Source organism: Plectropomus leopardus, chromosome 21 (assembly GCF_008729295.1).
Source record: "Plectropomus leopardus isolate mb chromosome 21, YSFRI_Pleo_2.0, whole genome shotgun sequence".
NCBI classification, from domain to species: Eukaryota; Metazoa; Chordata; class Actinopteri; order Perciformes; family Serranidae; genus Plectropomus; species Plectropomus leopardus.
The window spans coordinates 11,278,026-11,303,444 of NC_056483.1; the positions used below are offsets into that span (position 1 = coordinate 11,278,026).

General features: G+C 39.2%; 1 protein-coding gene across 1 annotated transcript; it reads right to left on the minus strand.

The window, feature by feature from the left end:
- Nucleotides 1-260: 260 nt before the first annotated feature.
- Nucleotides 261-20,501, minus strand: cpa6 (carboxypeptidase A6). The gene is made up of 11 exons (XM_042510774.1): nt 20,257-20,501; nt 16,675-16,750; nt 9,906-10,030; nt 7,439-7,553; nt 6,802-6,903; nt 6,597-6,701; nt 4,446-4,556; nt 3,871-3,961; nt 2,315-2,517; nt 1,395-1,479; nt 261-935 (listed from the first exon to the last, which is right to left on the minus strand). Exons 1-11 carry the CDS (start codon nt 20,370-20,372, stop codon nt 721-723), a joined length of 1,344 nt encoding a protein of 447 aa, XP_042366708.1. The 5' UTR covers nt 20,373-20,501; the 3' UTR covers nt 261-720.
- Between the last annotated feature and the right edge of the window lie 4,918 nt (nt 20,502-25,419).

Genomic DNA, 25,419 nt, shown 5'->3' on the forward strand with positions numbered 1-25,419 from the left:
GTCATTGATCCGTACCTGAGTAATGACACTATAAGCTGCTGAAGTGGCAGGTCATTCAATTTAAATTTTAGTCTGAACCAAGTAAAAATTGAACAAAAAACATTTAAATCTAAACCAAACCCAAGATTGTCAGGTGATAGAATATTATGTATACCAACAATGTTGCAGTAATAAAGGCATTAATACATTATCATTAAAGTACTGGCACTTGGTAGGAGTAGTTTCAAAATAAAAGGAATAAAAATAGAGATAGGGTCGTTAATAACAGTTCTTACGAAGACACATTTTTTGGAAGACGTTAAAATCTGAGCTTTTTCTTTCAAAAAAAGTGCTATTATATCTTAATAAGTGCTCATGTGACCACCATTCAGATTATATCATGGAGAAGTTTGATCATTTTTTAAGTTAAGAGCAATAAAGGATTCAAGCTTGGGACATTGTTTTTTTGCATGGGGCACACAATGATGCCCTCTTACGCCGTATGTGGGATCTTATTGTGTGTAAACAGGCAGGTCACTCATAGGACACATGGTTATTGGCACACCATCAATTCAGAAAAGATAAATAAGGTGAACAACCCTAAATACAAGGCAGATTAAATTCATCCTTTGCTGGTCCTTCTCAGTTCTTCACCTGATAATATCTGGGAGGAATATGAAATCGCAGAGGAATATGAGGTGTTGAGATGAGTAACTGGAGCTCCGGGGACCTATAGTGCGCTCATATATATGGAAATCGGTCCCTGTCTGTTTCACACTTCTTAAGCAGACCTGATGCAATGGCCTTCACCGCCCTCATAGTCTCAGTGCAGGTCGGGTTGATCAGGGACTCTGGCAGGAGGAAGCCAAAGTATCCTGTATCCCGCAACTCAAAGGCGAACGCATATGGGATACCGTTTCTGTAGGCCCAGTCTATAGAGCTGCCTGAACTAACATCTGTGGAAAAGTTAAGCATAAGAAGAAGAGCTTTCGTTACATAACATGAAAAAATGCAACTATTTTGAATGTAAGACTTTTACTTGTGGGCTAGATGTGCTACTATTACTTAACTAAATGATTTGAATATTTAATCCAACACCCTTGACAACAAATTGATTCAATTTTAGGTGAAAGCATTTTAGTCTCATTGGTGTTACATCTCTGCATTTAGCCCCTCTCAAGGGGTACGTTCAGTACACTGAGTGCAAGACTAAATTGATTGTGTATTTATAGAAAACTGGCACCTCTCCCCACTTCATAACATGAATGAGGATCCATTTTCCTTGTCAGTAAATGAAAGAAACACAGATGAGGTTGGAAGGAGAGCACAGAGCAGCAAGTACGACGTGACAAATAATCCATTCTGTTTTGTTTCTAAACTTGGAAGATACAGTGAAGGCAAAGAGCAGTACTCACACAGGGTTGTGGAGGCAGGTCCGTATCTGTATCTCACTCCATAGGCAGAGTACAGGGCTGTAACTGCATTATGAGCTGCTGACTCCTGGACAGTGAAAACAGAAGGCCAGCTCATTAGTTATCCTATATAGCACTGCAAGGTATCCCGTGTTACATTGTATTCTGGAAGAAAACTTTGTTTTTTCTTCCATTAATCTGGTGAATAAAGAATGCAAAAATGCAGAAAATTCTTGATGAGTTGAAGTCATAGGGGCTCCACGTGTAACAACAGGAAAACTATATGAAAACATGTGTTTATAAACTCTCACACAACTGGTGTAATTTAATCCGAGTCTTATTCATGCAGCTCTATGCTCAATACAGACAGCCCTTTCTGACAAGGAACTGAATTAAAAATGAAACGTAGCTATGCTCTCTTCAAAGCCAAACGCCATTGGCAAAAATGGTAATTTTTGCCAATGGTAAAATTGAGGTAAAATTAGTTTTTGTCAGTGGAATCTGGCTTTGAAGAGAGTATAGATACGTTTCACCTTCTCCTCAGTTCTCCGTAGGAAAGGACTGTCTGTTTAGGAAGTGCAGGGCATATCTCTAGATAAAGGAGACTTGGATTAAAAAAGACAAATAGATGTTTGGATAGTTTTCCTGTTGTTAAACGTGGACCCCTATGACTTCAATGCATCAAGAATTTCACAATCTTTTCTCGCCAAAGGCATGCAAGAAAAACAAGGTTTTCTTCATTAATTCAACAGAACACAGGGTGAGTAACTGATACACAAATGGTCATTTGGGGGTGAAGTATCCCTTTAAGTAACTATAACATATTATCATTAAATACACCACTAGAGGGTGGTGGATATAAATAGTATCGTCAGTAAAGACTTGTTGATTATTGGCTCATTATCAAGCAATGGATGTCTTACCACACAGTTGAAGTTGGGGATAGTGGCATACTTATAGGAATAGGGGTAAAGCAGCATTTGGGCATAGGCATGGATGGATATATAAGCCTTGATGCGTTTCTTGTGTTTGCGCAAAAACTTGGCAACGGCCTTGACTTCAGGCTCAGATTCTGGGAAGGGACCACAGTACGTGTCATCACAGGGATGAGATGAAGCACCCTCCTCTGGGAAAAAAAGAGGAGAAAAAGAATGCATTAAAGAACAGATTTAGACGCACAAATCAAAAAATTGGTGCATTCAGGCTTTCAAACTAAAGATAAAAGTCAGGCGCTGTGATCTAGGTTCCTTATACTCAGTGACCAACATTTTAGCACCTCCGGTTCTCTAGTCTCAAAGTCAATGGGGATTTTTGAATGGGTTTTTAGTTAGAAGCCTGAAATCATGTCTGTGATTAACATAAGTTTAAGACTTGCATGTTTTGATCTACAACAAAAACTATATAAGTAAATACCCCACTCGCAAACTTTGAAGCTTTTATCTGTCTTATAAAAGACGGTTGCCAACAAGTGGCCAACATCATCACATTGAGCAGCGGTGACGACGCATACTTTTTAGCCTAGCAACAGCTTTTTACTTCTGGGGATTGCGTTTAGACTTCAAAAATCCTAAAAGTGGTGTTCATTTGTGGAAATAATCTTGTGTAAGTATCATAAATATTTGTTTACCAGAGAGCTTATTTTCTGCAATAATCCAAAATCCAGTGGAAATATCCCATAGGCTTTTTGATGAGGGAACCAAGGCGACATTAGTTTCCAGGTTGGCTTACAGAATAATGTCATCCGTGGGGCACCCTATTGATGTTTGCATATGAAATCCTCTGAAAATTACTCATATCTATAAATGGCAGAGACAGTGTGGTGGTCAATATTGTAAAATATTAGCATGGATGTCAGTCAGGCTAAAAGTAATCACAGAGCTGGCAATGTGCTGTTAATGCAGTTTTCCACTAGACCATTACTTCAGTATAAAATGAGGTCTTGTCCATGAAATCATGTTAAATTTTCGTCTTTCATACATACAATTCTCCAGCACAGCATATGTGTGGCTTCATAAGCATTTCACTGACAGCGAGCTCCCTTTAGAAAAGCTTTTAAATTAAGTACCCAGATAGCCTATTTGTCAGCTAATATTCATTTGAGAAGAAAAAACTTGGTTCCTCAATTTCTCTTCGTTTTTCATGTCACATGTCATCATCACGTCTGTCTGTGTGTCTGTCTGTTCTGCAAACATCTCTGCAATACTCTCAGAGCCCTCCTACAGTGATGATGATTCAGCAGAACCCCTCCACCCGCTTCCCACCAGACACTAAATGACATCAAACACAGATTGTAGTCACCACACAAATATTTTATCCACAGCTTACTCTGATTAATAGTCAGAAAAGACGACATCAGCAGCAGACTACAGAGTCCGCCTGCCAAGTTGCAGTTAGCATGTCTCCATGTGCTTTATATGTGAGAGAGATTCGGGTAGATTTTTCTCACGTTTCAGCTGAAGCTCAGTGTTATTGAACTTACCACACCATTTCACCTTCCAGTTTCTGTTAGCATCCACTCCTCTGCAGTGGAACTTGTGATTTTTAGATCGTGTTTTCCTCCAGAACCGATCCTACAGGAAAAACAAAGACGCTGTTATAGTGTATGTCCACCAACTGTCAGACTGATCAAACAAATGGAGTATTCTGCTATTCTCCAAAATAATCCGTCTGTCACTCATTCAGCTCTGGTTGGTCTATTTCTAACAGATGTGTGCAGAAGTTGAGGGGTATTTTTCACTTAAGTGTAGACTACTTATACAGAGATAAGGGCTGCATAATAACAAAAAACATTGTTATCTCTCTGCTGTTTCATATTTTCAGCCTGACTCAAAATATTCAGTTTGCAGCCTTGAAAATATTCCAAATCTGTAAAAAGATGTGTTACTGGTGTTTATTCTGAATACATGCATCTAAATAAAATAAAGGTGTTTATCCTCGGGGCCCTGCAGGCTACAAAGTATCAGATTTATTAGAAAAATGTCCAAAGACAAGGAAAAAAAAAATAGCTTGTTTGAAATTATGTCTGTATTGTGTTTGTAGAAAGACCTACAGTACCGTGGTCCAGCTGAAATGATATCCATCTACATTGAAGACTGGCATGATGTAGAAGTTGAGCTGGTTCAGCAGTCGTCTCATCACAGAGTCATACTGGTATGAGTTGATGGCCTTGAATTACAATACAAAAACAGTGTAATTACAAAGCAAAGATGCAGATTGTGGTCTAATCATACATTGCATGTAATTACTGTGCTATGCTTGTCAATATTTTGTTACTTTATGCGTGATTGCTGGCACAGTTTTTTCAAAATGCACAGCTACAGTAGGTTAACACTGAGACTGTAGATGAGGAGAGGAGATCTGGGCACTGGGCTAATGCCGCTTACACCTGCTTTTAAATAAGGCCGAGGTTAATATGCTTTAAGCCTTAAACAAAGATGGCACCCTGACCTCCTGTGGCCAACCTTAGTTACTGCATGACAGTTGGTTTACATTTTAGGGCACCTTTTTGAGCCAAGTGGAGCATCTTTGACTGTTTTTCCTGAGTCTGTTTCTGATTTCCTGCTTTTATGTGGCTCTTCCCTCCCTTATTTAGTCACTTCCTACTCCTACTTTGTCCTTCTTTTAAGAATTCCCTGAACTTGTAAGTCTGTGTAATGGCCTAAGGTGAATTTGTCACGCATTTTTCTTTAAACCCTCATATCAGAGGCCAGTGTATGCAAACAAAATGATTGCAAAGCATATTAATAAAAACATTGTTTTATAAATTATACAGTCCAAGAACCTCGGACAAGTTGAGGAAAGTGCATGTGGTACTTTGTAGTGGCACATGTTTTGAAGTTATTTTCTCCTGAACATGGTTCATGTGGTTACTAGAGTTGAATTATTTCTTAGGATTTGTTTGAAGGTTCTGTTTGTGACAATCAGAGCATTAATACACCAGAAAGCCACTAATTTTCTCTATAAAGATTTAGTGTAACGGCATCCTGAGCAGAGAATGAAGTTACACTTCCTCTGTGTGTTGTAATCTGAGCGTCTCTGTTCTTTGTTGTGGTAAACCAGTCCGGCTGCACACGCATGTTAGTATGTATGTGCACCCCAGTGGCTAGCTCATTGCTGCTGCTTTGCACTGCAACTATACAGTGATTACTGGTGATATCTGGACAGTGGTGTTGCAGAAACATAGCATCCAGCCTTTTGTTTTCTTATTCCTTCACTACGAAGGAATAAAATGCCCTACTGTCCCTCTGATTGGCTAGTTGTCATTGCGTTCGTTGGTTGGATTATATTTTGGCAAGAGGAGTCAGACTGGTTAGCATTAGGGTAAGAAGGACAGTGTAAGCCAGGGATGTCCAAACTTTTTTGAGTGGGGGGCAGATGAGTAAGTTATTGTTTGTTTGCATGTTTGAAGTCTCATTCTAAAAGGCACAAGTTCTGCCTGCATAATTCCTTCTTGGTGAATGTCTACAAACTGTATGACAGTCCTGATATTGTGAGGTGAATGAAAAAAAATGCAGTGATCCTGCTTGATTAACCAGTATTGTGTCAACCATATAGTCCATTTTTGAAGATTGCCTTTGTTTTGAGCTGTTTATGGAGTCAGCAAGGTTTGCTATTGGCCCCCAACTTAACCACCCTCATTTTGACAACCATGTCCAGACACATTGTGAACTCGCATAGAGCCCCTCTAAGTCTAAAAAAGTCAAAAACCTGTCAATTGAAGTCTATCATACAAGAATTCCTTATAGAAGCTTGTGACTCAGTGCTTGACATTGATTTTCATTGACTTTTTTCCTTAATTATCCTAACGCTCTGGCGCTGTGTTGCTAATCCCACTCATCTGGCATCTAAGTAGTATAAAACAAGCCAGGTTCTTGCAGTTAATGTCTGACTCTGGTCTGGTACCGTCCTCACTTCAGAGGGTAGAACTAAGACTTTAAGGGTGTGACGGAACTTGTGTGAACGTCTGGGTTATGTTGAACATATGAACAATAAAGGCTATTCTTCAGTATTTGCATAAGCAGGCATGACGAGTGAACAGATGTTCACGTTTTGTTGAGAACCTCAGAGACCAAACATCCCAGGCTGGTTGCTAAAGGCTATCATTTAGATATGAGACACTGCTGAGACATGCATCGGTGCAAACAACGCACAAAGTTCAAACAGTGTTTTAATGTTTGAATTTGAAGATTGTAAAAACATGACTACCTCTTTGACAAACCACTGGCAGAAAGCAGGTCCTATCCACTCTCTGGCATGGACGCCACAGTCGATCCAAACAGCTTTCTTCTGATGACGACTTCTCTTTCCTATCTGGCAGGAGAAAAGCACAAGAGTAGCACAAGCGTGCATGTGCATGAACCTGTCTCTTTGTATGTCATTTTTTGTATGTGTCTCATGCTTTCTGTCCTACCTGGAGCACATAAAGCAGTCTTCCCTCGTATGACTTCCCAATGGAGAACATATCAACCAAGTCAGAATGGGTTTTGTTCATCTCAAACATCCAGCTCTGGATCTAAAGGATAGAAAAAAAACGTAGAAGAGTGATGTCATTCAAGGGTTTGTTTACAAAGTTTTCTAGAGTAAATGGGGCAAAAAGACGTACTCCATGTGCCTATGGAGTGTGTGCATTTGTGTGGGGGGATGTCTCTCTGCAATGTGTCTGCACACACACAGAGATGCATGTATAAGTGTGTGTTTTATGAGAGGATCAAAGCTCAGAGCACTAAAGATTTGTGGAGGCTCTCAGGATCTGTATGTGGAATTCATGCTGCTTCATAGGGCCTGACAGATACGTGAACCGGGAGCCTGATCGACATGGGAAAATAAACACTCTACAGCTGTGAAGTGTCTGAAGTAGAGTGTGTGTCTCTGTGTGTGAGAGCACGAGGCTGTGGGAGAGAGACCTGTGGAATGGGGTAATTGGGAGTTGTGAGAGCACCTTAGAGAGGATGTTTGTTTACTCTGTGTGCATTAGATTAGAGAGTAGGGGAGTGTGAGAGATAGGCAGGCAGGCAGGCAGGCAGGCAGACGGAGGGCTTCACATCTACCTCTTCCAAAGAGTGGTAAACCTCGTAGTCATACTGAGACTCTGACCTCCGCTTGCGAGAGGAGCGATATCCAGTCTGCTTTTCAATTTCCTTCTGCAGATTGGAGATAAACACCCTGTGGATGGAAGAGAGGGAATGAGACAGACACCTGATAGACATGATAGCCAACCACCATAACACCTTAACAATAACACTGAAACATGTGAGAACAGTCACAGTGTTCCCCAGTGAATATGGTTTTAATACTAGTGTTTTCAGTATTACTGCTTTTGACCATAATCGGCATCACTTTCTAAAAAAGGTTATTTATATAAAGACTGCAAGTTGTCACTACATTGTTTATTACTGGTACATTTAAAAGTTCTTTGTATATCAATAATAATCCTTAAATAAAACTTTTGGAGAGTGAACCAATAATAAGTCAATAAGAGAGAGCCTGATCTCATACTTGGGCCAGAAGTGACTGCTAATGTAAGTGTAAATTCATAATTAAAAAGGGACTATTAATTTTTATGATTGCTCAATTAATAGCTGTATTGAATTGTAAATAATAGTCTTACAAAAGCTAATGTGCATATCATAAGATGCATATTTAGTTAAAGAGATAGATAAAAAGACAAAAAAAGACACCTTGGTATGGAGGAGGAAAATAGTAATTTGGGTGGAAAATAACCATTATTTTATTATTAACTGATTTACAACTTATTCTATAAAGTAAAAAAAATAAAAGAATGTCTTTTTTGGTTGCCCCAGAAGTCCAAAAATTGACGATAATCTATTTATAATGATATATTTACCAAGGAAAAGCAGCAAATCTTCACATCTGAAAAGGTGGAAGCAGGAATATATCTCATTTTCTTTACTACTCAAAAAATGACTTGAACGATTACTTGATTATCAAAATAGTGGGTGCTTATTTTCTGATTCAGCATCTAATCAATTAATCAGCTAATCTGTTAGCTCTATATACTGTATATAACTACAACATCTAAGCCTGAAGATTAAGCTTGTTTCTGCTTACAACATAATCTCTAGGTTAATGTGAGAAAATAAAATGAGCTGAACTTCCATTTTGATCATTAATCACAGTGGGTCCCTGTTTGACTGTCGGGTCATGCATTGTAAGTGAATATAATATGTGTGCTTGGTGTTGAGAGCTGGTATGAAGTGGTGTATCAGGGGTCCTGACTGTATTGTTGACTCACTCCTAACACCCATTATGCAACTGCTTTCGCTCGTCCCTCTTCTTTGCTGAACATCCAAATCAGTTTTCTACATCAGCACTCTCCCTGTTTGATAGCACAAACAATACTGGTTATAACTCTGCTGTCTATCAGTAAATTAGATGTTTTAAATGAGCCAAAACCATAATTTGAACCATCATTATCGGTTTATGGACTGCTCTCACATTTGCTCAGCCCCTATGCCTCTTCGCTTCCCACTGCAACCTGAAACAGACAATGTGATCTGTTTTTGCAGCAACTATGTGGGCAGCCGGACTCTCCGAAAATACACTTCCTCATGAGGTCCTTATATATACATTTCTTTCCATAACTGCTTCACTTTAAACTAGATATACCACCACATGGTTGTATGCCTCTGTGCACCAGTTAAGGTGTATTTACAGTTTACATACATGTCTGTGAAATCATACCTCACACACATCCTTTCCCCTGGCAGCACAGAAGATCTATACAGTTGGCACAGTTTCAAGGCGGGCACCTGAGGTTTTTGACGAGGTCACAGGGACCTTGACCACCAAATCTAATCAGCTCATCGGTGAGTCCAAATTAATTTTTGTTACAAATTTGAAGAAAATCTCTCAAGGCTGTCGATATTGCGTTCAGAAGAATGTTCCTAACAGATGGACGGACAGACAACCTGAAAACATATTGCCTCCAACCTGAGCTATTCCCAACACTGAGGCATAAAAAGTGCCATCGTTTCGCTTAGAGTAGAATGAGATCTTTGACACCTCCCTCCCTTAAAACCCAATGACCTACCAAAGACCCCTGCAGTGTAAACCACTTTCTCAGTCAATCAACACTGAGTAGAAAAAAACCCTCATCCTCAGATCTGCACTTCTCCCCCTAGGACAGAGATGACAATGAAATTCTTTCTAGCTGCGGCTGCTTTGATAAAACTCCATCATTTCAACGTTAATTTTGATGAGCGATGGTGTGGGGAGATGAAAGGGCTGCTTTTTGGAGCAGATTCGGAGAGGGACTCTGATGTGTGTTTCTATGTGTCCCAGCTTTGAGGAAGCTCTTTTGCATGCACAGTATGACTGACTCTGCATGTGCAAATCATATATTCAGGCCAGTGAAAGCTGGGTAATTGCAGAGCCCTTTGGATAACAGATGTGACTCGGGGTGTAGACACTCTGCTAACAAGATGCCAAACGTGCGAGAGCATGTACCGTGTACTATGTCTTTGTATTTATTGCCGGTGGTCTCATCTGTCTTACCGATAATCAATATGTTCCTGCTTCAAGCGTACGCGTAAGCCTCGTGTGTCATTGCGTTTCACATGGACATCCACAGTGGCATTTTGACAGATTAGAGAAGCACTGTTGGGCTGCCAGAAGTCCACCTAAACGAACAGGACAAATACATTAGATCAGGGGTTATAAAGACACATACACACAGCACAATTTTATGATGAGGGGTAGGAGTCCTCTACCATGGTAATTTTAAAGGCCCAGTGTGTGGATATAAGGTTGGATTTATTTTAAAACATGGGGCGAAGGCGATGAGCAACAAAACAAGAAATTACCAAAAACCATTGCAAGAAATTAGTAAAAGGTACAAGAAAATTACCTGAAGATTTATGAAAAAAAGCAAATAAAAAAACAACCAAGGCTACATAATTTTAAATTTGTATTTATGATAATTATAAATATAGTTTATCCCCAGCTTTTCTTTCTTTTTTCCATAGATATTTTTCCTTAGCTTTTAAAAAAATATATCAAAATTTACTGACATTTACAGTGCCCAGTAGCTCACCTGGTAGAGGTGGTGCCCTGTGTACAAGAGGCTATGTCCTTGCCACAGCGGTCGTGGGTTCAACCCCACCCTTGGCTCTTTGCTGCATGTCATCCCCTCTCTCTCCCCCTTTCACACACAAATCCCCATAAAAATAATGTTTAAATTTACTAATTTCTGCAATTTGTGGAACATTTCATATCAAGCTGCTCATTGCCTTTTTTCCCATATTTTTTTCAAAGAAATCACACTAATTTGCTCAGGGTTTAAAGGTTTAATTACTTCTGAAAGGCATCTGAAAGCGCCACAATAAAAGTAATGTTGCTCAAGGTTTTAAAGGGTTAAAGAGCACATGTTTAAGAAAAAGAAATGACCCCAAGAGAGACCTCATTATCTTATCTACTGGGTGTTTAAAATAGCACCAAACATTTGGTGTTAATGACCAAATTGTTTTGTTAAGGCCTGGACAGTTTAACATTCCTCCAGTCTCTACCTGTAAGCGGTGGACTAAATCAGGGGAATGGTGATGACTCTACGGTGTTAATGAGGCAAAACACACTCTGACGTTAACAACCTGCGGTGAATGACTCTCCCTCTGCTCTCCTCTCCACCGTTTGACCTCGTATTAGCAACAAAAATCCTGTCTTTCAGCGTCTGTTATCAGGCCACCGTAGCTCGGTCTGTTAGCTTTAGCTAAAACAGCTAGCCAACCATATAAACACAGACATCATGTGGTAACTGATAAAATAACAGAGAGAGCTGACCTACAAATGAAACACACAGTAGTCACTGCGAGGAGAGTGCTGTACATTCAGTGTTTCTGCAGACATGTGTGAACGTCCTCAGCTGGCTTTCATTTCTACATGGGGGCACAGACATGCAGGCTGGCACACATGCTTGTTAATGTGTCAATTGGTTTAATGGTTTACAGAATGCATACCAGATTAATTTAACTTTGTTTAGAGCCAGAGGGATAGAAAATCCTCAACTGGAATGCTTGGTGCCCTGCAGTATAAACCGCTCTCTACTGCGGCACTTTTATGGCATTTCCAAATGGTTAAGTACCCCAAATGTTTCAGCTCTGCTGTTAGCCAAACAAATCCAAAACACAGACAACTAAAAAGCACTTCAATATCCCCGATCAGATAACACAACTCCTCACAAACCATTCTCTCAATTTAAAATTTTATAGCCTTTATTTATGAGCCCTAAAGATGCATTCTTTGTCTGCTTTATAAATTGCTCAGCATTTTTTGTGTGATTTTTCTTTGTGTGTGTGTGTGTGTGTGTGTCTGTGTACACAGAGTAGCAATTAATTGCATTTGTGTTGTTTTGGTTGATGTAACAATGGCATGGGCAGGACAAGAAAGGAAAAGTTATAGTTCAATAAAAAAGAGCTGACTTTCCTCAAGGCAGACGCGGTGAAGCTGCAGTCAAGTAAAAGAAAACAAGTCGCCAAAGTAAAACACAGTTTGTCAGTGGACATAACCAACATGGGTGGATTATGTGACAGTGGGTCCCGGGGCACAGACATGCAAAAGCCCCCAACATCCCTCCTACGGCAGAGCAGGACACTGACTTTGCACTGGCATTGCCTTTTGTTGTTGTGGTTGTTTTTCATCTATTTTAGTCATTTTGTGTCTCTTCATAGTTTCTTTGCATATTTTTGTTGTTTCTTTGGTTTCACTAAAAGATCATTTTGCGTATTTTTGACATATTTGTGTATTTTTTGGTCTATCTGTGTCTTTTAATAGTCATTTTGAGGCCCCTATAGGCCCTTCAGTTTATACAAATGTAATTATCAAAATACCAGCTGTTTGACGCTCTTCACAGCCTGATATTGGATGCTTCAATATAAAAAGAAATAGAAAACTTTTTGGGAAATATATTCTTTTGCACTTTCTTGCAAAGAAGTGGATGAGAAAATCAATATCACTCTCATATGTGTAGAGTGAATATAAAGCTACAGCCAGCAGCTGTTTGCTTGGCTTAGTATAAAGACTGGAAGCAGGGGGGGAACAGTTGGCCCAGCTCTGTCCAAAGGTAACAAAATCCACCCACCAGCACCTCTAAAGCTCACTATTAACACTTTATATCTTGTTTGTTTCATCTGTTAAAAGGAAAACAATTTATAGGAGGTTTCTGTGCCGGATTATTGCTCAGTGCTGTGACTTCCTTTAGTTTGGTTGTAAACACAAGGTTGCCAGGCGGAGACCCCAGGAAGTTAGTTCCCCTTGTTGTCAGTCCTCAAGCAAACCGGCTGCTGGCTTCAGCTTCATATTTACTGTATTCATCTAACTCCTGGCCCAAGAGCAAATACTTGTATTTCCCAAAAAGTCAAACAACAGTCTGCTTCCCCCCCAACAGAAGGACACGCTGACTGTAATGATGATGTCATGTTATAGACAAATGCTGAAACGGCTCCACGGAGTAAATAATGAAATAATTCTTAGGAAGCAATGACAGAAGCCACAGTGATTGATGATACATCTGTTTAACAGATTTAATCCCTGGAAAGCCTCAAACAAAACTTCTATGATCCATGCAGGAAACAGACAGTCATTCATTCTATGTTAATGCTCCCCTCAAACAGGATGGGACCACTGGAGATTTTTACTTATTTCAGTTAGGGGATACCAAACATGAAACCTAATTCCAGCTTTTCTATGTTTAGATTTCATTGTAGGGTTATAATCCGCCACTTAACCTCCATGGGAGATTTCCTAAAAGGAGAAAGTTTTAGAAATTTAACAGCTAAATTGACCATTTTAAAGCATTTTGAAACAAAAATCCTAGATCCATGGTCCCCAAAGTTTTAATGACTGAGTGCCATTTTCAGGATCCAGTATATGACTGAAGGCTGTGTTCAAAAAATGCACTCTATGACATTTTTGTGATCTTTTTAATGACATATTTATGATATACTAGTGTTAAACAAAAACTCTAACAGTTGATGGTGATGTAGTCTGCATAACACCACATTTTAGTTTTCCACTTTTTATTTACATGTAATGACAAAGAGACAGGACAGTGTTTTTGACATTGATTGTACTTATGGACAGCAGTCGAGTGACTTCTGCTGGGGTATAGCAATGCCTCTTGCATAAACAACATGCAAAACTACAGTACAGTGATATTCAAACTAGTAGAAATAATAATGGCAAATTGTTAGGTTTATTTATGATTATGACTACATCCCCATAATGTTTTTGGACGGTGCTTGTGCTTGTGCTTGTTGCTTGTCATAGCATAGCTTTTTTTTTTTTTTTAAATAGTCTCTATCAATATTTTTAATGGAGGGCATTTTGAACATATTTTAATATTTGGGAGATGTGTGCAGTAAATATAATAATTACTGCCTAATTTCTTTGTCTTTGGGTTTTGAGGTGTTTATCAGAAAAAAAACAAGCTATCTGTTACGTCATTTCCCACTATTTTATAGACAAAATGATCCACTGATAAAATACAACTGACTTTTATTAATGGGCAATATCTTATGACCCATTTTTGGGTGCAGTCATAGACATGTTCTCCGGGAGCTGAAGTGGTAATTATTAACTTTTTGTGAAAATCCAGCATGTAGAAATACCTTATCTTGACAATGCATAGCTTTGGTGAAGGTATTATTTGCTCTACTGGGTGCATTCAGGAGCTGTTGTGTTTCTTCTTTTATCTGCCCAGAGGTCATCAGTCATTCAAGAGTGCCTCCTGGATGGTGAGGTTTACTTTAAATTTGTATTACCTATTATTGCAGACAGATTCTGTAGATCAGACTCTGTTCAATCATGGGAGCTTTCACAGCTTGTTCTATATAGGTTGTATGAATTTAGCTGAAACTGGTGTTGTTGCTGCTTCTGGAAATGCAGAGACACTGATTCCTGTGTACCAGAGGGTTTTTCTTGGGAATGTCCACCACCAGGTGTTTGGAAAAAGCAAAATCTTGTCAATCAGCCTTTAGCCAAACAAACAGTTTGAGTAATTACTCAAAAAAATGTGTTATTTTGTTGATGATGGATCTGATTCTTGATTCTCTTGCATTTTGTAGTGTTTATTATTTGACCTTAATGCCCAGCCTGAGGCTGAAAAGTTTCAACCTGGCACTGGAGGCATGGCAGTGTGGCTAAGCTACTGAAAACACAAGTCCACAGCTGTCCAAACAGTAGCTGCCACTGCCTCGGCTGGCCTTGGAGCCCAGTGTCCGCTGCCCTTACATATATAAAACCCCGGCCAGGTCCTGACCAGCGGCCTGGCTCTCTTTGAGTATCCCTCGCCGCAAATCATAAGCGTTTACTGAAACCTCTTTTTGTCCTCTTCTGTTCGTTCCCTGCTCAGAGCTGTATTGGTTCTGGACCAAACAAAAGCTTGATCTGAACCAACAGATGCCTTTCATAATTGTTGGTGCGGCATTCGGCTGCACAAGTACAAACCAAGAGGACCAAACCAAACTGGAGAAACGGACCACACTGCCACAGGGCTGTAGACACATCGAAATCTCTGCAACTAGACCAAATAAAGTCCCTGAAGTGTTTTAATTGTAATCTACATTTTTGATTTACTAAATTAGCTGTTTAATTATGTTGTCTGTATGTTTCATTAGCATGGAACAGTAATTTCAAAGAAATAGTTCGACATACAAACTCACAAAACAAAAATACAAAAACTCAGAGCTTTTCCTCTATTTTCCCTATAATTAATACCAGATCACATAGTTATTCCCAGGAAACTCTCTAGGAAATTATTAGGAAACAGGTCCATAAAATGAAGTGTGTCCTGGTAATAAAAGATAAAACGGACTGTGAGATGCAGTTGCAAGCTCTGAAAAGCTTGTAAGAGGGCAACGTATTGAGAGTATTGTACGCACATCACAGAGGTGCAAGGCCATCAAAACAGAGCGTACATGAAGGAAAAAGGTAACAACGGCACACAAAAGTGAAATCAAGATGTATTGATCATAATTTGGTCTTTCTCTGGATATTTTCAACCCTTCAAATAGGACTGAAACATCTCAACTAAATGGAGGCTGCTTGTTTTGAGACAAAGAGAAAAGAGACGGGAACAGAGGGTGTAAATTGGATTATTGAAAATAATAACAATTTACTCAGAACGCTGCTTTGTCACCGCTTTGAACCGCTGGAAACCTGCAATATTTTCTAACAAGCTTACCCGAACCAGCCATCAATGAAACGAGTGATTTATCGATTCAAACTAAGTAGCCTATGACATAAGGCTGCCCAGTCTTAAAACTTTCATCCAGTCAGGGGTTTTTTTTTGTTGTTTTTTTTAATCATTTAGTTACTGGTTAATAATGAAAAGATCACTGGCATCATACTAATATTCACAGGCATGCTTTGGTCTTTTTCACCATTTGTCTGTAGAGGGATAATAATTCCAGAAACATTGATCTTTAGTAAAATCAACTGTGCACTCAGTTATTCAAAAGAATTCTTTGACTATTTGCTGAACTTGAATGCCTATAATTGCATCATGCTTTTTATGCTTTACAAACAATCTTTGCTGTGTATTTGCAAACTAAAACAACGTGCAAAGGAAGGTCAACCATGCTCCTGAGGCTGATGGGTAATTACTCCCAAATGAGTTTGGGGGAAAGAGGCGAGGCTTTCGTGTCCTCCAGGGTTTCCCCCCTAATTTCAGTATCTTTGAAACACATGTTCATATAGTTTGTAACTGAAAGGGATCCAAACATTCAGGCGTCATTATGACGAAATCTTTTGTAGTTTCTCCACATTCTGCTCTCAGGGTTTCTCACTGAAACGAATACAGAGCATCCTATCACCAGTATCTCGGTCTCTCAGACAGGGAATATGTCCTGACGGTGATGGATGACCACACTCGGCTGCTTGTTGTCTCTCAGTTTTGCCTATCGATGTCCCCAGCTCTCTGTCACATCATCCCCCTTTACCACCAGCGTCACGCCTCACTCCGTCTGTGACTGCTGCTCAAGTGTCATAAAAAAGACCACTGGGGGATTATAGTCTGGTGTGAGCAGAATAATAACAGATATGACATTTTATTGTAACATTTCAAAAAGACACACACACACACACACACACACACACACACTACAATAAAAAGTCAAAACAAATTAGATTTACAAGTGAAGTTATTTAAAATTGGTGTCTTATGCAGATCAAACAGTCGTAAATGTAAGTCGGAATAGTGAGCGTGCGTGTGTGTGTGTGTGTGTGTGCATGTATGTGTGTGAGGGGAATAAAAGAAGAAATATGTGCCAACCTTTACATGTCCCAGAATTGTCTTGAGCACTTGGACCTCCTCATCATTACTTGGGGTTATCCTGAAGACTTGATCACTGCAAAAACAACAAAGGTCTTCTTAGTGTCGGGTTCAAAGAACCTCAAAGAGGTTTTGACGGCATATAAAATTCACTGTACCAGGGCTTGGATCCATTTTCACTAAGTGCCCATCATTTCAAAAACATCTGGGCAATGGAGTCACAGGTAATGCTACCTGCCTTTGTGCTGACTGAAGGTGACACTTCTAATAACAGATGTGTGATGGTGAAATGTGTGGTTCCCCCTTTAGAGTGCTATAGATGACAGGGTCAAACCCCAGTCAAACAATTTGTGTGAGACATCATTAAAGGATCGTATTTCATTGTTTTCAGCTCTGCAGGTAGCACCTGGAACTTTTCTTTGGTGGATACAGTAGCAGCAGCTGTTTCGCATTTTAATACTGTAAATACATCAATCATACACTGATATGTGCTGTAGATTGATGTGAAAAACACCTGAACATATGAACAAGTATCATTAATTACTCTGTTTAACATTACAAAAGGCACAAACATTGGAATGACTGCTAAAATCTGATAGCTTTTTTGTAAGGAGAGGGAAACTTTAGCTCCAAATGACAATTTGTATGTCAATGACTTACCCTTTAATATGTTGAATTTGAAGACTTTGGTTTTCTCACATGCCTTCGGTGAGCAAAAAATTAAAAAATATAGGAAATTCTTGATGATTTGAAGTAAATAGGTAATGCATTTATCTACAGCAAAGTTATATCAAAACAGCCATTCACAAACTCTCACACAAATCGTGCAGTATAATCCAAGTGTCATTTTATCCAGAAGTATGCTCGGTACTTCCCAAACAGACAGCCCTTTCCAAGGGAGAACTGAACTGAAAGTATAACTTATCTATGTTCTTTGCAAAGCCAGGTACCATTGACAAAAACAGCAATTTTACCTCCCTGGACACAGGAGCTGCTGGTCTACTGCTGCCTCGATCAATATGCTTGTTTGTGTTACTGTGTGAGTTTCCTGAATTCAAACTAACTCTTTTAAACAGTAAAGTTACACAATAACACAAAGGCTTACAATAAAGCTATTGTGTGGTTAAAAATCTGTTTATCAGATCAAAAAGCAATAGCGCTCTTGGTAATTTTAATTGAGAATCAATGAGAATTTCATTTTAATCAACTGCAAAAAAGTTAAATAATTTGTAGATTACATTAGTGAAATGAGTTAAAACTCATCACAGAATAATATAATTCGTCACATCTTGGCAGATAGCTGACATAAACACGTAAGACAAAAGAGAAGTGTGAGAGCTTTTCTAAAAAAATCTTTAATCCACATCTTTTATAATAAAACAAAGATACACTTTATCCTCATCGCGAATCACGTTGCTTTCACTCAGAGCTCCTGGAGCTGACTTCAAAGCTAACACACGACCACTAATTCATTAATTACACACTCTCTGTGTCTGCCCAGTTACCGGTCTGTCTGTCAGATAGCATGTTTGTCCACTTTCATGTCTCGTGTTTTTTTAAACCTCTCTCTGTCTTCCTCTCTCATGTTTCACTTCTTTCACAGAGCTTTTTTACAACGTGTCACGCAGGAAGTTGGGCCCCCTAAACAAAGGTGGCAGTTGGCCACTCTGAGGTTTTGATGAACAAAAGGGGTCCGAGTGTCCCACATGAGTGGTCACCCCATTTCAGTGACCACAACACATTTCCCCAAAAACAGCATGTTTCCATGGCAACAGACGTGATGGAAGATGAACTTCAAAGCGAACGGGACAGCAGCTTTCGGAGGTAAGGAAGTTGTTTGGATGTGACAGAAATGGGAGAAACTGAATCTAGACAGATTTCAAACTTCAGAAACAAGCTTATAGTGAAACATTTTCTGTGTCTGAAACATCAGAGAAATTTGTGTTTCCACATCTTCAATCAGCTCTCGCTGGTGTAGGTTAGTAGGACTTGTGATTTTTGTTTTCACAATTGCATACAGCACCATGCACACACACAGAGTCTCTGAGAAACTGAAGTGGCACCCCGAGCTCTACTGTAGTCCAAATTGAACCATTCGTTCATCTTGTTGTGATTCTCAGAGACGACATGCTTTTTTCGTTACAGTGGCGGCCTGGCAAAGGCCTTTTGCTTTGAATCTACCAGCTGTAGGGCTCTCTGAACTAAAGCTGTCCTTAAGTTGACAGTGTGTTGATTCCCGCAGCAGTACTCTCTCTGGGATGGAAGCAATTTGTTTTAAACTGAGGAGTTGACTCTCAGCAGGGTTTTGATAGTGTAATATACTACTATCGTAATCTCTCCATGTTAAAAAAGTACATTAAAGAAGCTCAATTAACCCTTTGGAACCTTAGCAAATTAGCTTAATTTCCTTTAAAAAGATGGGAGGAAGACAATGATAAACTTAACAATAAATTAATCATAAATTAATAATAAATTCCTAAAACGTTAAAAGGAAATTACCTGGGAAAAAAATTCTGTAACATATTTTGAATATATAATTCTAATAATCATAAATATAGTTTCTTGGCATTTTCCCCTCTTTTTAATTTATTTTTAAAATTATTTTCTGTTTTCTCTTCCTCTCCCTCCACGTCTCTTTCTCTTTTTAAAAAAAAAACAAACAAAAAAAAACATTAATTTTCCGTTTGTTTTCTAGTCACCTTTTATCAGTTTCTTGCAATTTGCTAATTGCATTTCCCCATGTTTGAAGGGGAATAAACCTTTATGCTCAGGTTTAAAAGGTTTAAATACTTATGAAGGTATGTGATGCATATGGGGACTTTTGTGTCTAACCAGAGGAGGTAACAATTTTTGGAGTGTATCCAAAATATATGCAGTTTAAGACAGACGAGGAGGGAGTTTCCAGCAGAGGTGGTCTCCCTCTGCTTCTCTTACACTGCATCAAAAGCTCATTTGAAAAATAGACCATAAATCCTTACATGCACCACTCACACTGTCCACATGTTTACCCAAATTACTATGTGTGTCCAGCTCCAAGTGGTCCCACCGGAGAGCATCTACTAGGCTACTTTTAGGATCTAGGTGAAGAATAGTGTGACCCACATTCATGCTCATATTCATGCAGACAGATTAGTGTGCCAGGACTTTTGACAAAAATGACTGTTATGACAAATTTGCTCTCTTGTGATTATAGAATGGCTACAAGAAAAGGGCTGGGAGTTTCTGCCATCTTACAGCTATAATTTCTGAAATGAATACTTTGAACAGTTTGACAGGCCACTGTTACTGCAAGCATCCCCAGTATCCGCTGTGCCTATCATGAGCAATCTCTGCAGCACAGCAGATACTCTTATCCAAATGCCATTAGACAAGATCAGCCCAGAGTAAACATTATATTATGTCTCAAACAAGGAAGATGTCCCAAAATGATGAAGATTGTTTGTCTCTCTACTATCAGCATCAGATAAAGCCCGTCTCTTGGTGTGTAGTCTCTGCAGAAAACTTCAGATAGCGGCAGAGTGCTTTTCCTGCAGGATGAGAGGCTCTGATGAGCCCCGCAAATGAATGGGGGTCTTTACTCACCCTGCGTAGCGGTTGTTGTACAGATAGGCACCGACGGGACATAGCACGTTGCTGCAGATTATCACACACGCCAGTAAAACGGAGGCGCGAAATGCGCTCCTATGGTCCAGTGCCATCCTTGGCCAGCAGATCAAAGACGGAAGATACCGACTGGGCTACTTTGCGGGATGCACGCCAACTTATCAGAAAAGAAATATGATTGAAACTCGGAGGACTCGGTCCAGCCGCACCATCAGGAAAAGTCACTGTTTTGACGCGATGCACGCTCCGGCAGTGATCCCTCTGACACAGAAGGTGCAAAAGGTGCGAAAGTCGGTCATCTGGCACAGGGGGAAGCATTTACCACCTCTTTGAAGCTGTGGAAGGAATTGCAGGGTAGCAGCTCTTTTTAAAATGAGGAGGACCTGAGTCACGTGGCCCGGTGTCGGCGAAGTTGGTAACTGGATCCCTGATCACTGGTGCGCACTGTGTGCTCGAGGGATCATCTATAGTGAACACATGCCGTTTACCAAATGTGATTTTTAAAACGGAAGATTATGTGTCTCTTAACTTTTATGTGATGCAGACGGCTTTGTGTTGATACACGAACTGTATCAAGTAACTCATCTTTATAATTTCAGAACAACAGGCTCATTCTTGTGGTGCGCTAAGCTCAGGTTCTTTGAAGAAGACACTCAGTTCTCACTGTCCTGATAAAACTTTAAAAAAGACCATTTCCATACAGATGATCAGAGGTGGACCCCCTCAATATGTAGAACCTGTGCATTTTCCCTTCCTCAATAAAAAAACATGAAATTAGTATTAGTCTTTTATTTTGAAAAACAAACAAACAAATAACAAACTTAAAATATGCCATAAACTGGTGGATGCAGAAAAGGCACAAGGGGGTGCATAAAAAGTCTCCAAAAAACAGGAATTTAAGTGTTTCATGCTCCTGGCAGAGAACCTGCAAATCCATTATTTCATAGTCCCACTGAAAATTATACTTTAAGTAAAGGCACAAAAGTCTCATTAAAATATACTGAAAGCACCAAAGGTAAAAGTACTCATCATACAGAATCTGGCCCATATCAGCATTACGAACATCATATTATTGGATTTGCCTATTGGGCATTAAAGGTCTAGTGTATAAAGCTAAGTGGCATCAAGGTTTGCAGTCTGAAACTTGCCAGTGTGCCACGTGTGTGTGTAGATCCACAGTTAATGTGAAAACATGAATGGCCGTCTCTTGAACCAGTATTTGGTTTGTCCTTTCTGTAGAAACATGGGAGACTCCATGGAAGAGGACTCCCTCTGTACATCGATATAGACAGCTCATCCTAAGGTAAGAGAACAATTCTTATTTTCATGTATAGACCAAGTAAACATAGTTATGACTGTTATATAGCCTATATCTCTGCCACTGGATGCACTTAAATCCTACACACTGGACACTGGATGTGCAGCTGGTAGTGGTGGAGCTATTTTAATGTTTTAATATACGGCTGTGTAGCTTGGGAATTCCTCCTTGTTGATAAATAAAGTCTTATCTTAATCAATAAGAATATATCATAATGCATTAGTTGATTTATATCTTGTATTAATGATCTGAATACACAATATGCATCCCTCTAAGATATGAAGTAGAATTAAGCATAAAATGGAAACACTTCTGTAAAGTAAAAGTACCTCAAATAATACTCGAGCACAGTACTCGAGTAAATGCACTGATTTGCTTTATTTCAGACTCTCATTAACCCTTGAAACCCGGATAGACACCACTTTTCCTGTGCTACATTTAGATGCCTTTAAAAAGTATTTAAACCTTTGAACTTTGAGCAAATTGGTTTGGTTTCTTTTAAAAACATGGGGAAAAAAGAAATCAAACCAATTTGCTCTGGTTTCAAAGGATAATGTAACCAGCTGTCACCTGCACTCCAGTATTGTACAGTCCATCTAATGTATTTTTGTCATATTTACACTGAATAGAGTCACATCCCAATGAGCATCCTGTTACGTTGCCATCGTGTTGTTCACCTTTAAGCTGAAAGCAAACTTGAACAGTATAAAATAAATTTGTGTCCCATGTGAAGTTGAAGAAAATGATGAATCCAGAGAAAACAAGAGAGTATCGTTCATTCAGACATTAAGAACCCATTGAGCTCCTGAATCGTCAGCTTCCTGTTCACTTATACTTCTATACCTCAAAGAGCGAGTGATAACCAGCCACCAGCTCTGTCAGTGCCTTGGCATTACTCCACCAGGAGTCTCTCTGTTGAGCTGTAGGTGGCTCTCCCTGTTATTCCAGGCTTTTCGTGCCTCCGTTTGATCCTCTATTTATCACCCAACACAGTGATTAAATGTCTAAGTCAACTGCCAGCCCTTTCCTTTTGTGATTGCATGGCAGCAGCACATTTTTCACATGCTTCGCTCCAGTGTCAACAGCACGCCACCTGTTTTACACCCAATTACTGTACAACAGATCCCAAACACTCCCTGCTCCCTGCAAAAGCCCTCCCTCCCAAAAACACAGACATCAGGACAGGAGTGTTGTATCTGACAACACACTTAGCAACGCACAAGAGTTGTTGAAAAGTGGCATTAATTACACAGTTGAGATAGTGGTATTTGCAGAACACAGGTGCTCAAATCACCATAGCTGTAAATAACTTAATGACTTGAAGATGGAGTTTAAGCAGCAGTGGGCTGCTCGTCTCTTGCATTTAGTTTTAAACTCAGGACAGACTGAAGTATTTATTGATGAGACAAACTTGAGACTAATAGCCACAATGGCTTGAAGATAAAATGCTTTCAATGCGCTTGTTGTGATTAAAGACATCACAGATGTTAGTATGCTATATAAATCCACAGTGGGTCTTCTTTTACTGTTTGACATAAGAGAGTCAAGGTTTAAAGCATTTAAAACAATTTGGCATTCACTAGCAGTTCAAAAGTCAGACTTTGAAACCTAGGCAAATCAATAAGTCATGGCCAAAAAATAAGTAAAAACTGAATATAGTAAAATAGTAACTGCTTACTGTAAAAAATAACAATAATTCTGTTAACTAATTTAAAAAATGTAAACATGAAAATAATAAATATAGTTTTTCCCTTTTTAAATTATTTTTATTTATTTATTTTTTTTAATCTACTAATTTCTTGTAATTTGTGGAACATTTCTTTTTTTTCCTTCTTTTTTTCACCATATTTTGGGAAAAAATACATATGCTCAGGGTTTCATAGGTTTAAATACTTATATGAAAAGTGTGTGAAAGCAGCACTAGAAAAGTAATGTTGCTTCAGGTTTCAAAGGGTTAAAGCATAAAAGTTTCTCCTTTACTCAAAGTCTGTGAAGAGTACTTCAGAAGAACATCAAAGATGATTCAGCACCATAATAATCCACCGCCTTATTGGAAAATGTCGTCAAAACTTAAATTGAATGAACCAAGCTTTAAGGAAGGGCTGTCTGACAGAGCTGTTTCTCAAAAATAACATAAACCCAGAAAGTGTTTTTGAGCGCCACGACAGCTGCACACAGAAGCATATTCATAAAATGCTTGCTTTGCGTTCCATGTATATCATGTTCGGGGATTTGCGGGGAGAGTTAAAACGCTTGCATGTAAAGGCAGTTACGTTGGCAGGTCATTTAAGCATGGCACGCTGGGCACAGACACGTAGGTTGAGGGCAACGCTGGGAGTTTGTGTTGTTTTTAACACACAGGAACGTAGACCTGGACATGTGGCACTGGGCTGCGGTCTGCGGGAAGGTGAAGAACCAAACATCTTTCTCAGAGCGAACGCTGTACAATCTTAGAATGGCACCGAGGTCCAATAAATCACCATGTTCCTCTGTGAACCTCAAACTGTGCCGAGGGGTGTGAATGAGTTCTTTGATAAGAGAGCAGTCTGAGAGCGAGGCCTGCACTGGTTGTGGTGGTGATGAGGGGGGCTCCGCGCAAACTGTGGGGCTAACTGCAGCTCTTTGTGATGCCTTCAGGGCATCTGCAGGATCTGAGAGGTCCCAGCTGACCCTGAGCGGGGCTGTGAGTGCACATCTTTGACCTTTTGACCCTGAAGGGAGAAGTGAAGAAAAGGAGTAGAGGGGGGTTAAAGATGGTGCGCAGTCTAGGAGAGAGTACAAAGTGGACCATTTGGCAGCCAGAAAAAATGTGCAACTCTCACAATGAATGGAGAGTTGGGGGAAGATAATAACAATAACAAGAAGTTACGTTTGCAATCATCCATCATTGTGAGACAAAAGATGAAACATGAGTTACACTAAGCTTTGCTCAGACATCTGCAGCCCACAGACAGATTACAAAGCACAAAGACTTGCTTACAGTAATAAAAATAAGGGAAGTTGGACCTGAGAGGCAAAATGGAGAAGGGGGAATGGGGGAGGCAGAGCATAGTGGTTAGAGAAAGAAAAATAATCAAGGAATTACCATGCTATTATCATACATCATCTTTCTGCTTTTTGGCCCCCTTTAATTTAGTGTTTTCTCCTTTTTATTTAAACAATTTTAGAGAAATGGAAAGGTAAAACTAGTCAGTAATTCACAAGAAAATGTGTTTGTCCAAGAAGTACAAAATGTTGTTGTATTACAGTTATAATGGTTAATTTATAGAACAACTTTACTGTGGAAATTTTAACCTGGCTGATTGCAGAGGGGAAGATAAAGAGGCTGTTGTTGATTTATGTTTTCTGATTGTTTTGATTTGTTTTGTTTTATTCAGATTTTTTTATTTAGACTTTTTCTTTTCTATTTGATTGGTGCGTATGGTGAACACTGGGGCAGAAAGTTTGAATATTCATGTTTAATATTAAGTTTATAGATAAAATTTGAAAAGGGGAGTAGACCTTGATAAGCATTCATGTCTTCCTACTCCCCTTTGTACATGAAACACTGTTGTTGTTTACTGAATATGTTTGCTGTGTATTATTTTTTGTTTTCATTCTATTATTCTATATATTTTAAATCTTTAATTTTCTAACATTTTCTACATAAAATCTAATTGTATTTATGAAATTTAACTCTGAATATAAAAAAAACATTTTAAGTATAAATGTATTAATATTTATTTTGCAAACCACAGTTTAAATTCAGAAATAGTCCAAAGCAAATACAAAAGAAACTGTTTGTAACTTAGATTCAGTGCAAGGGAGACCTGGGAATTAAATTT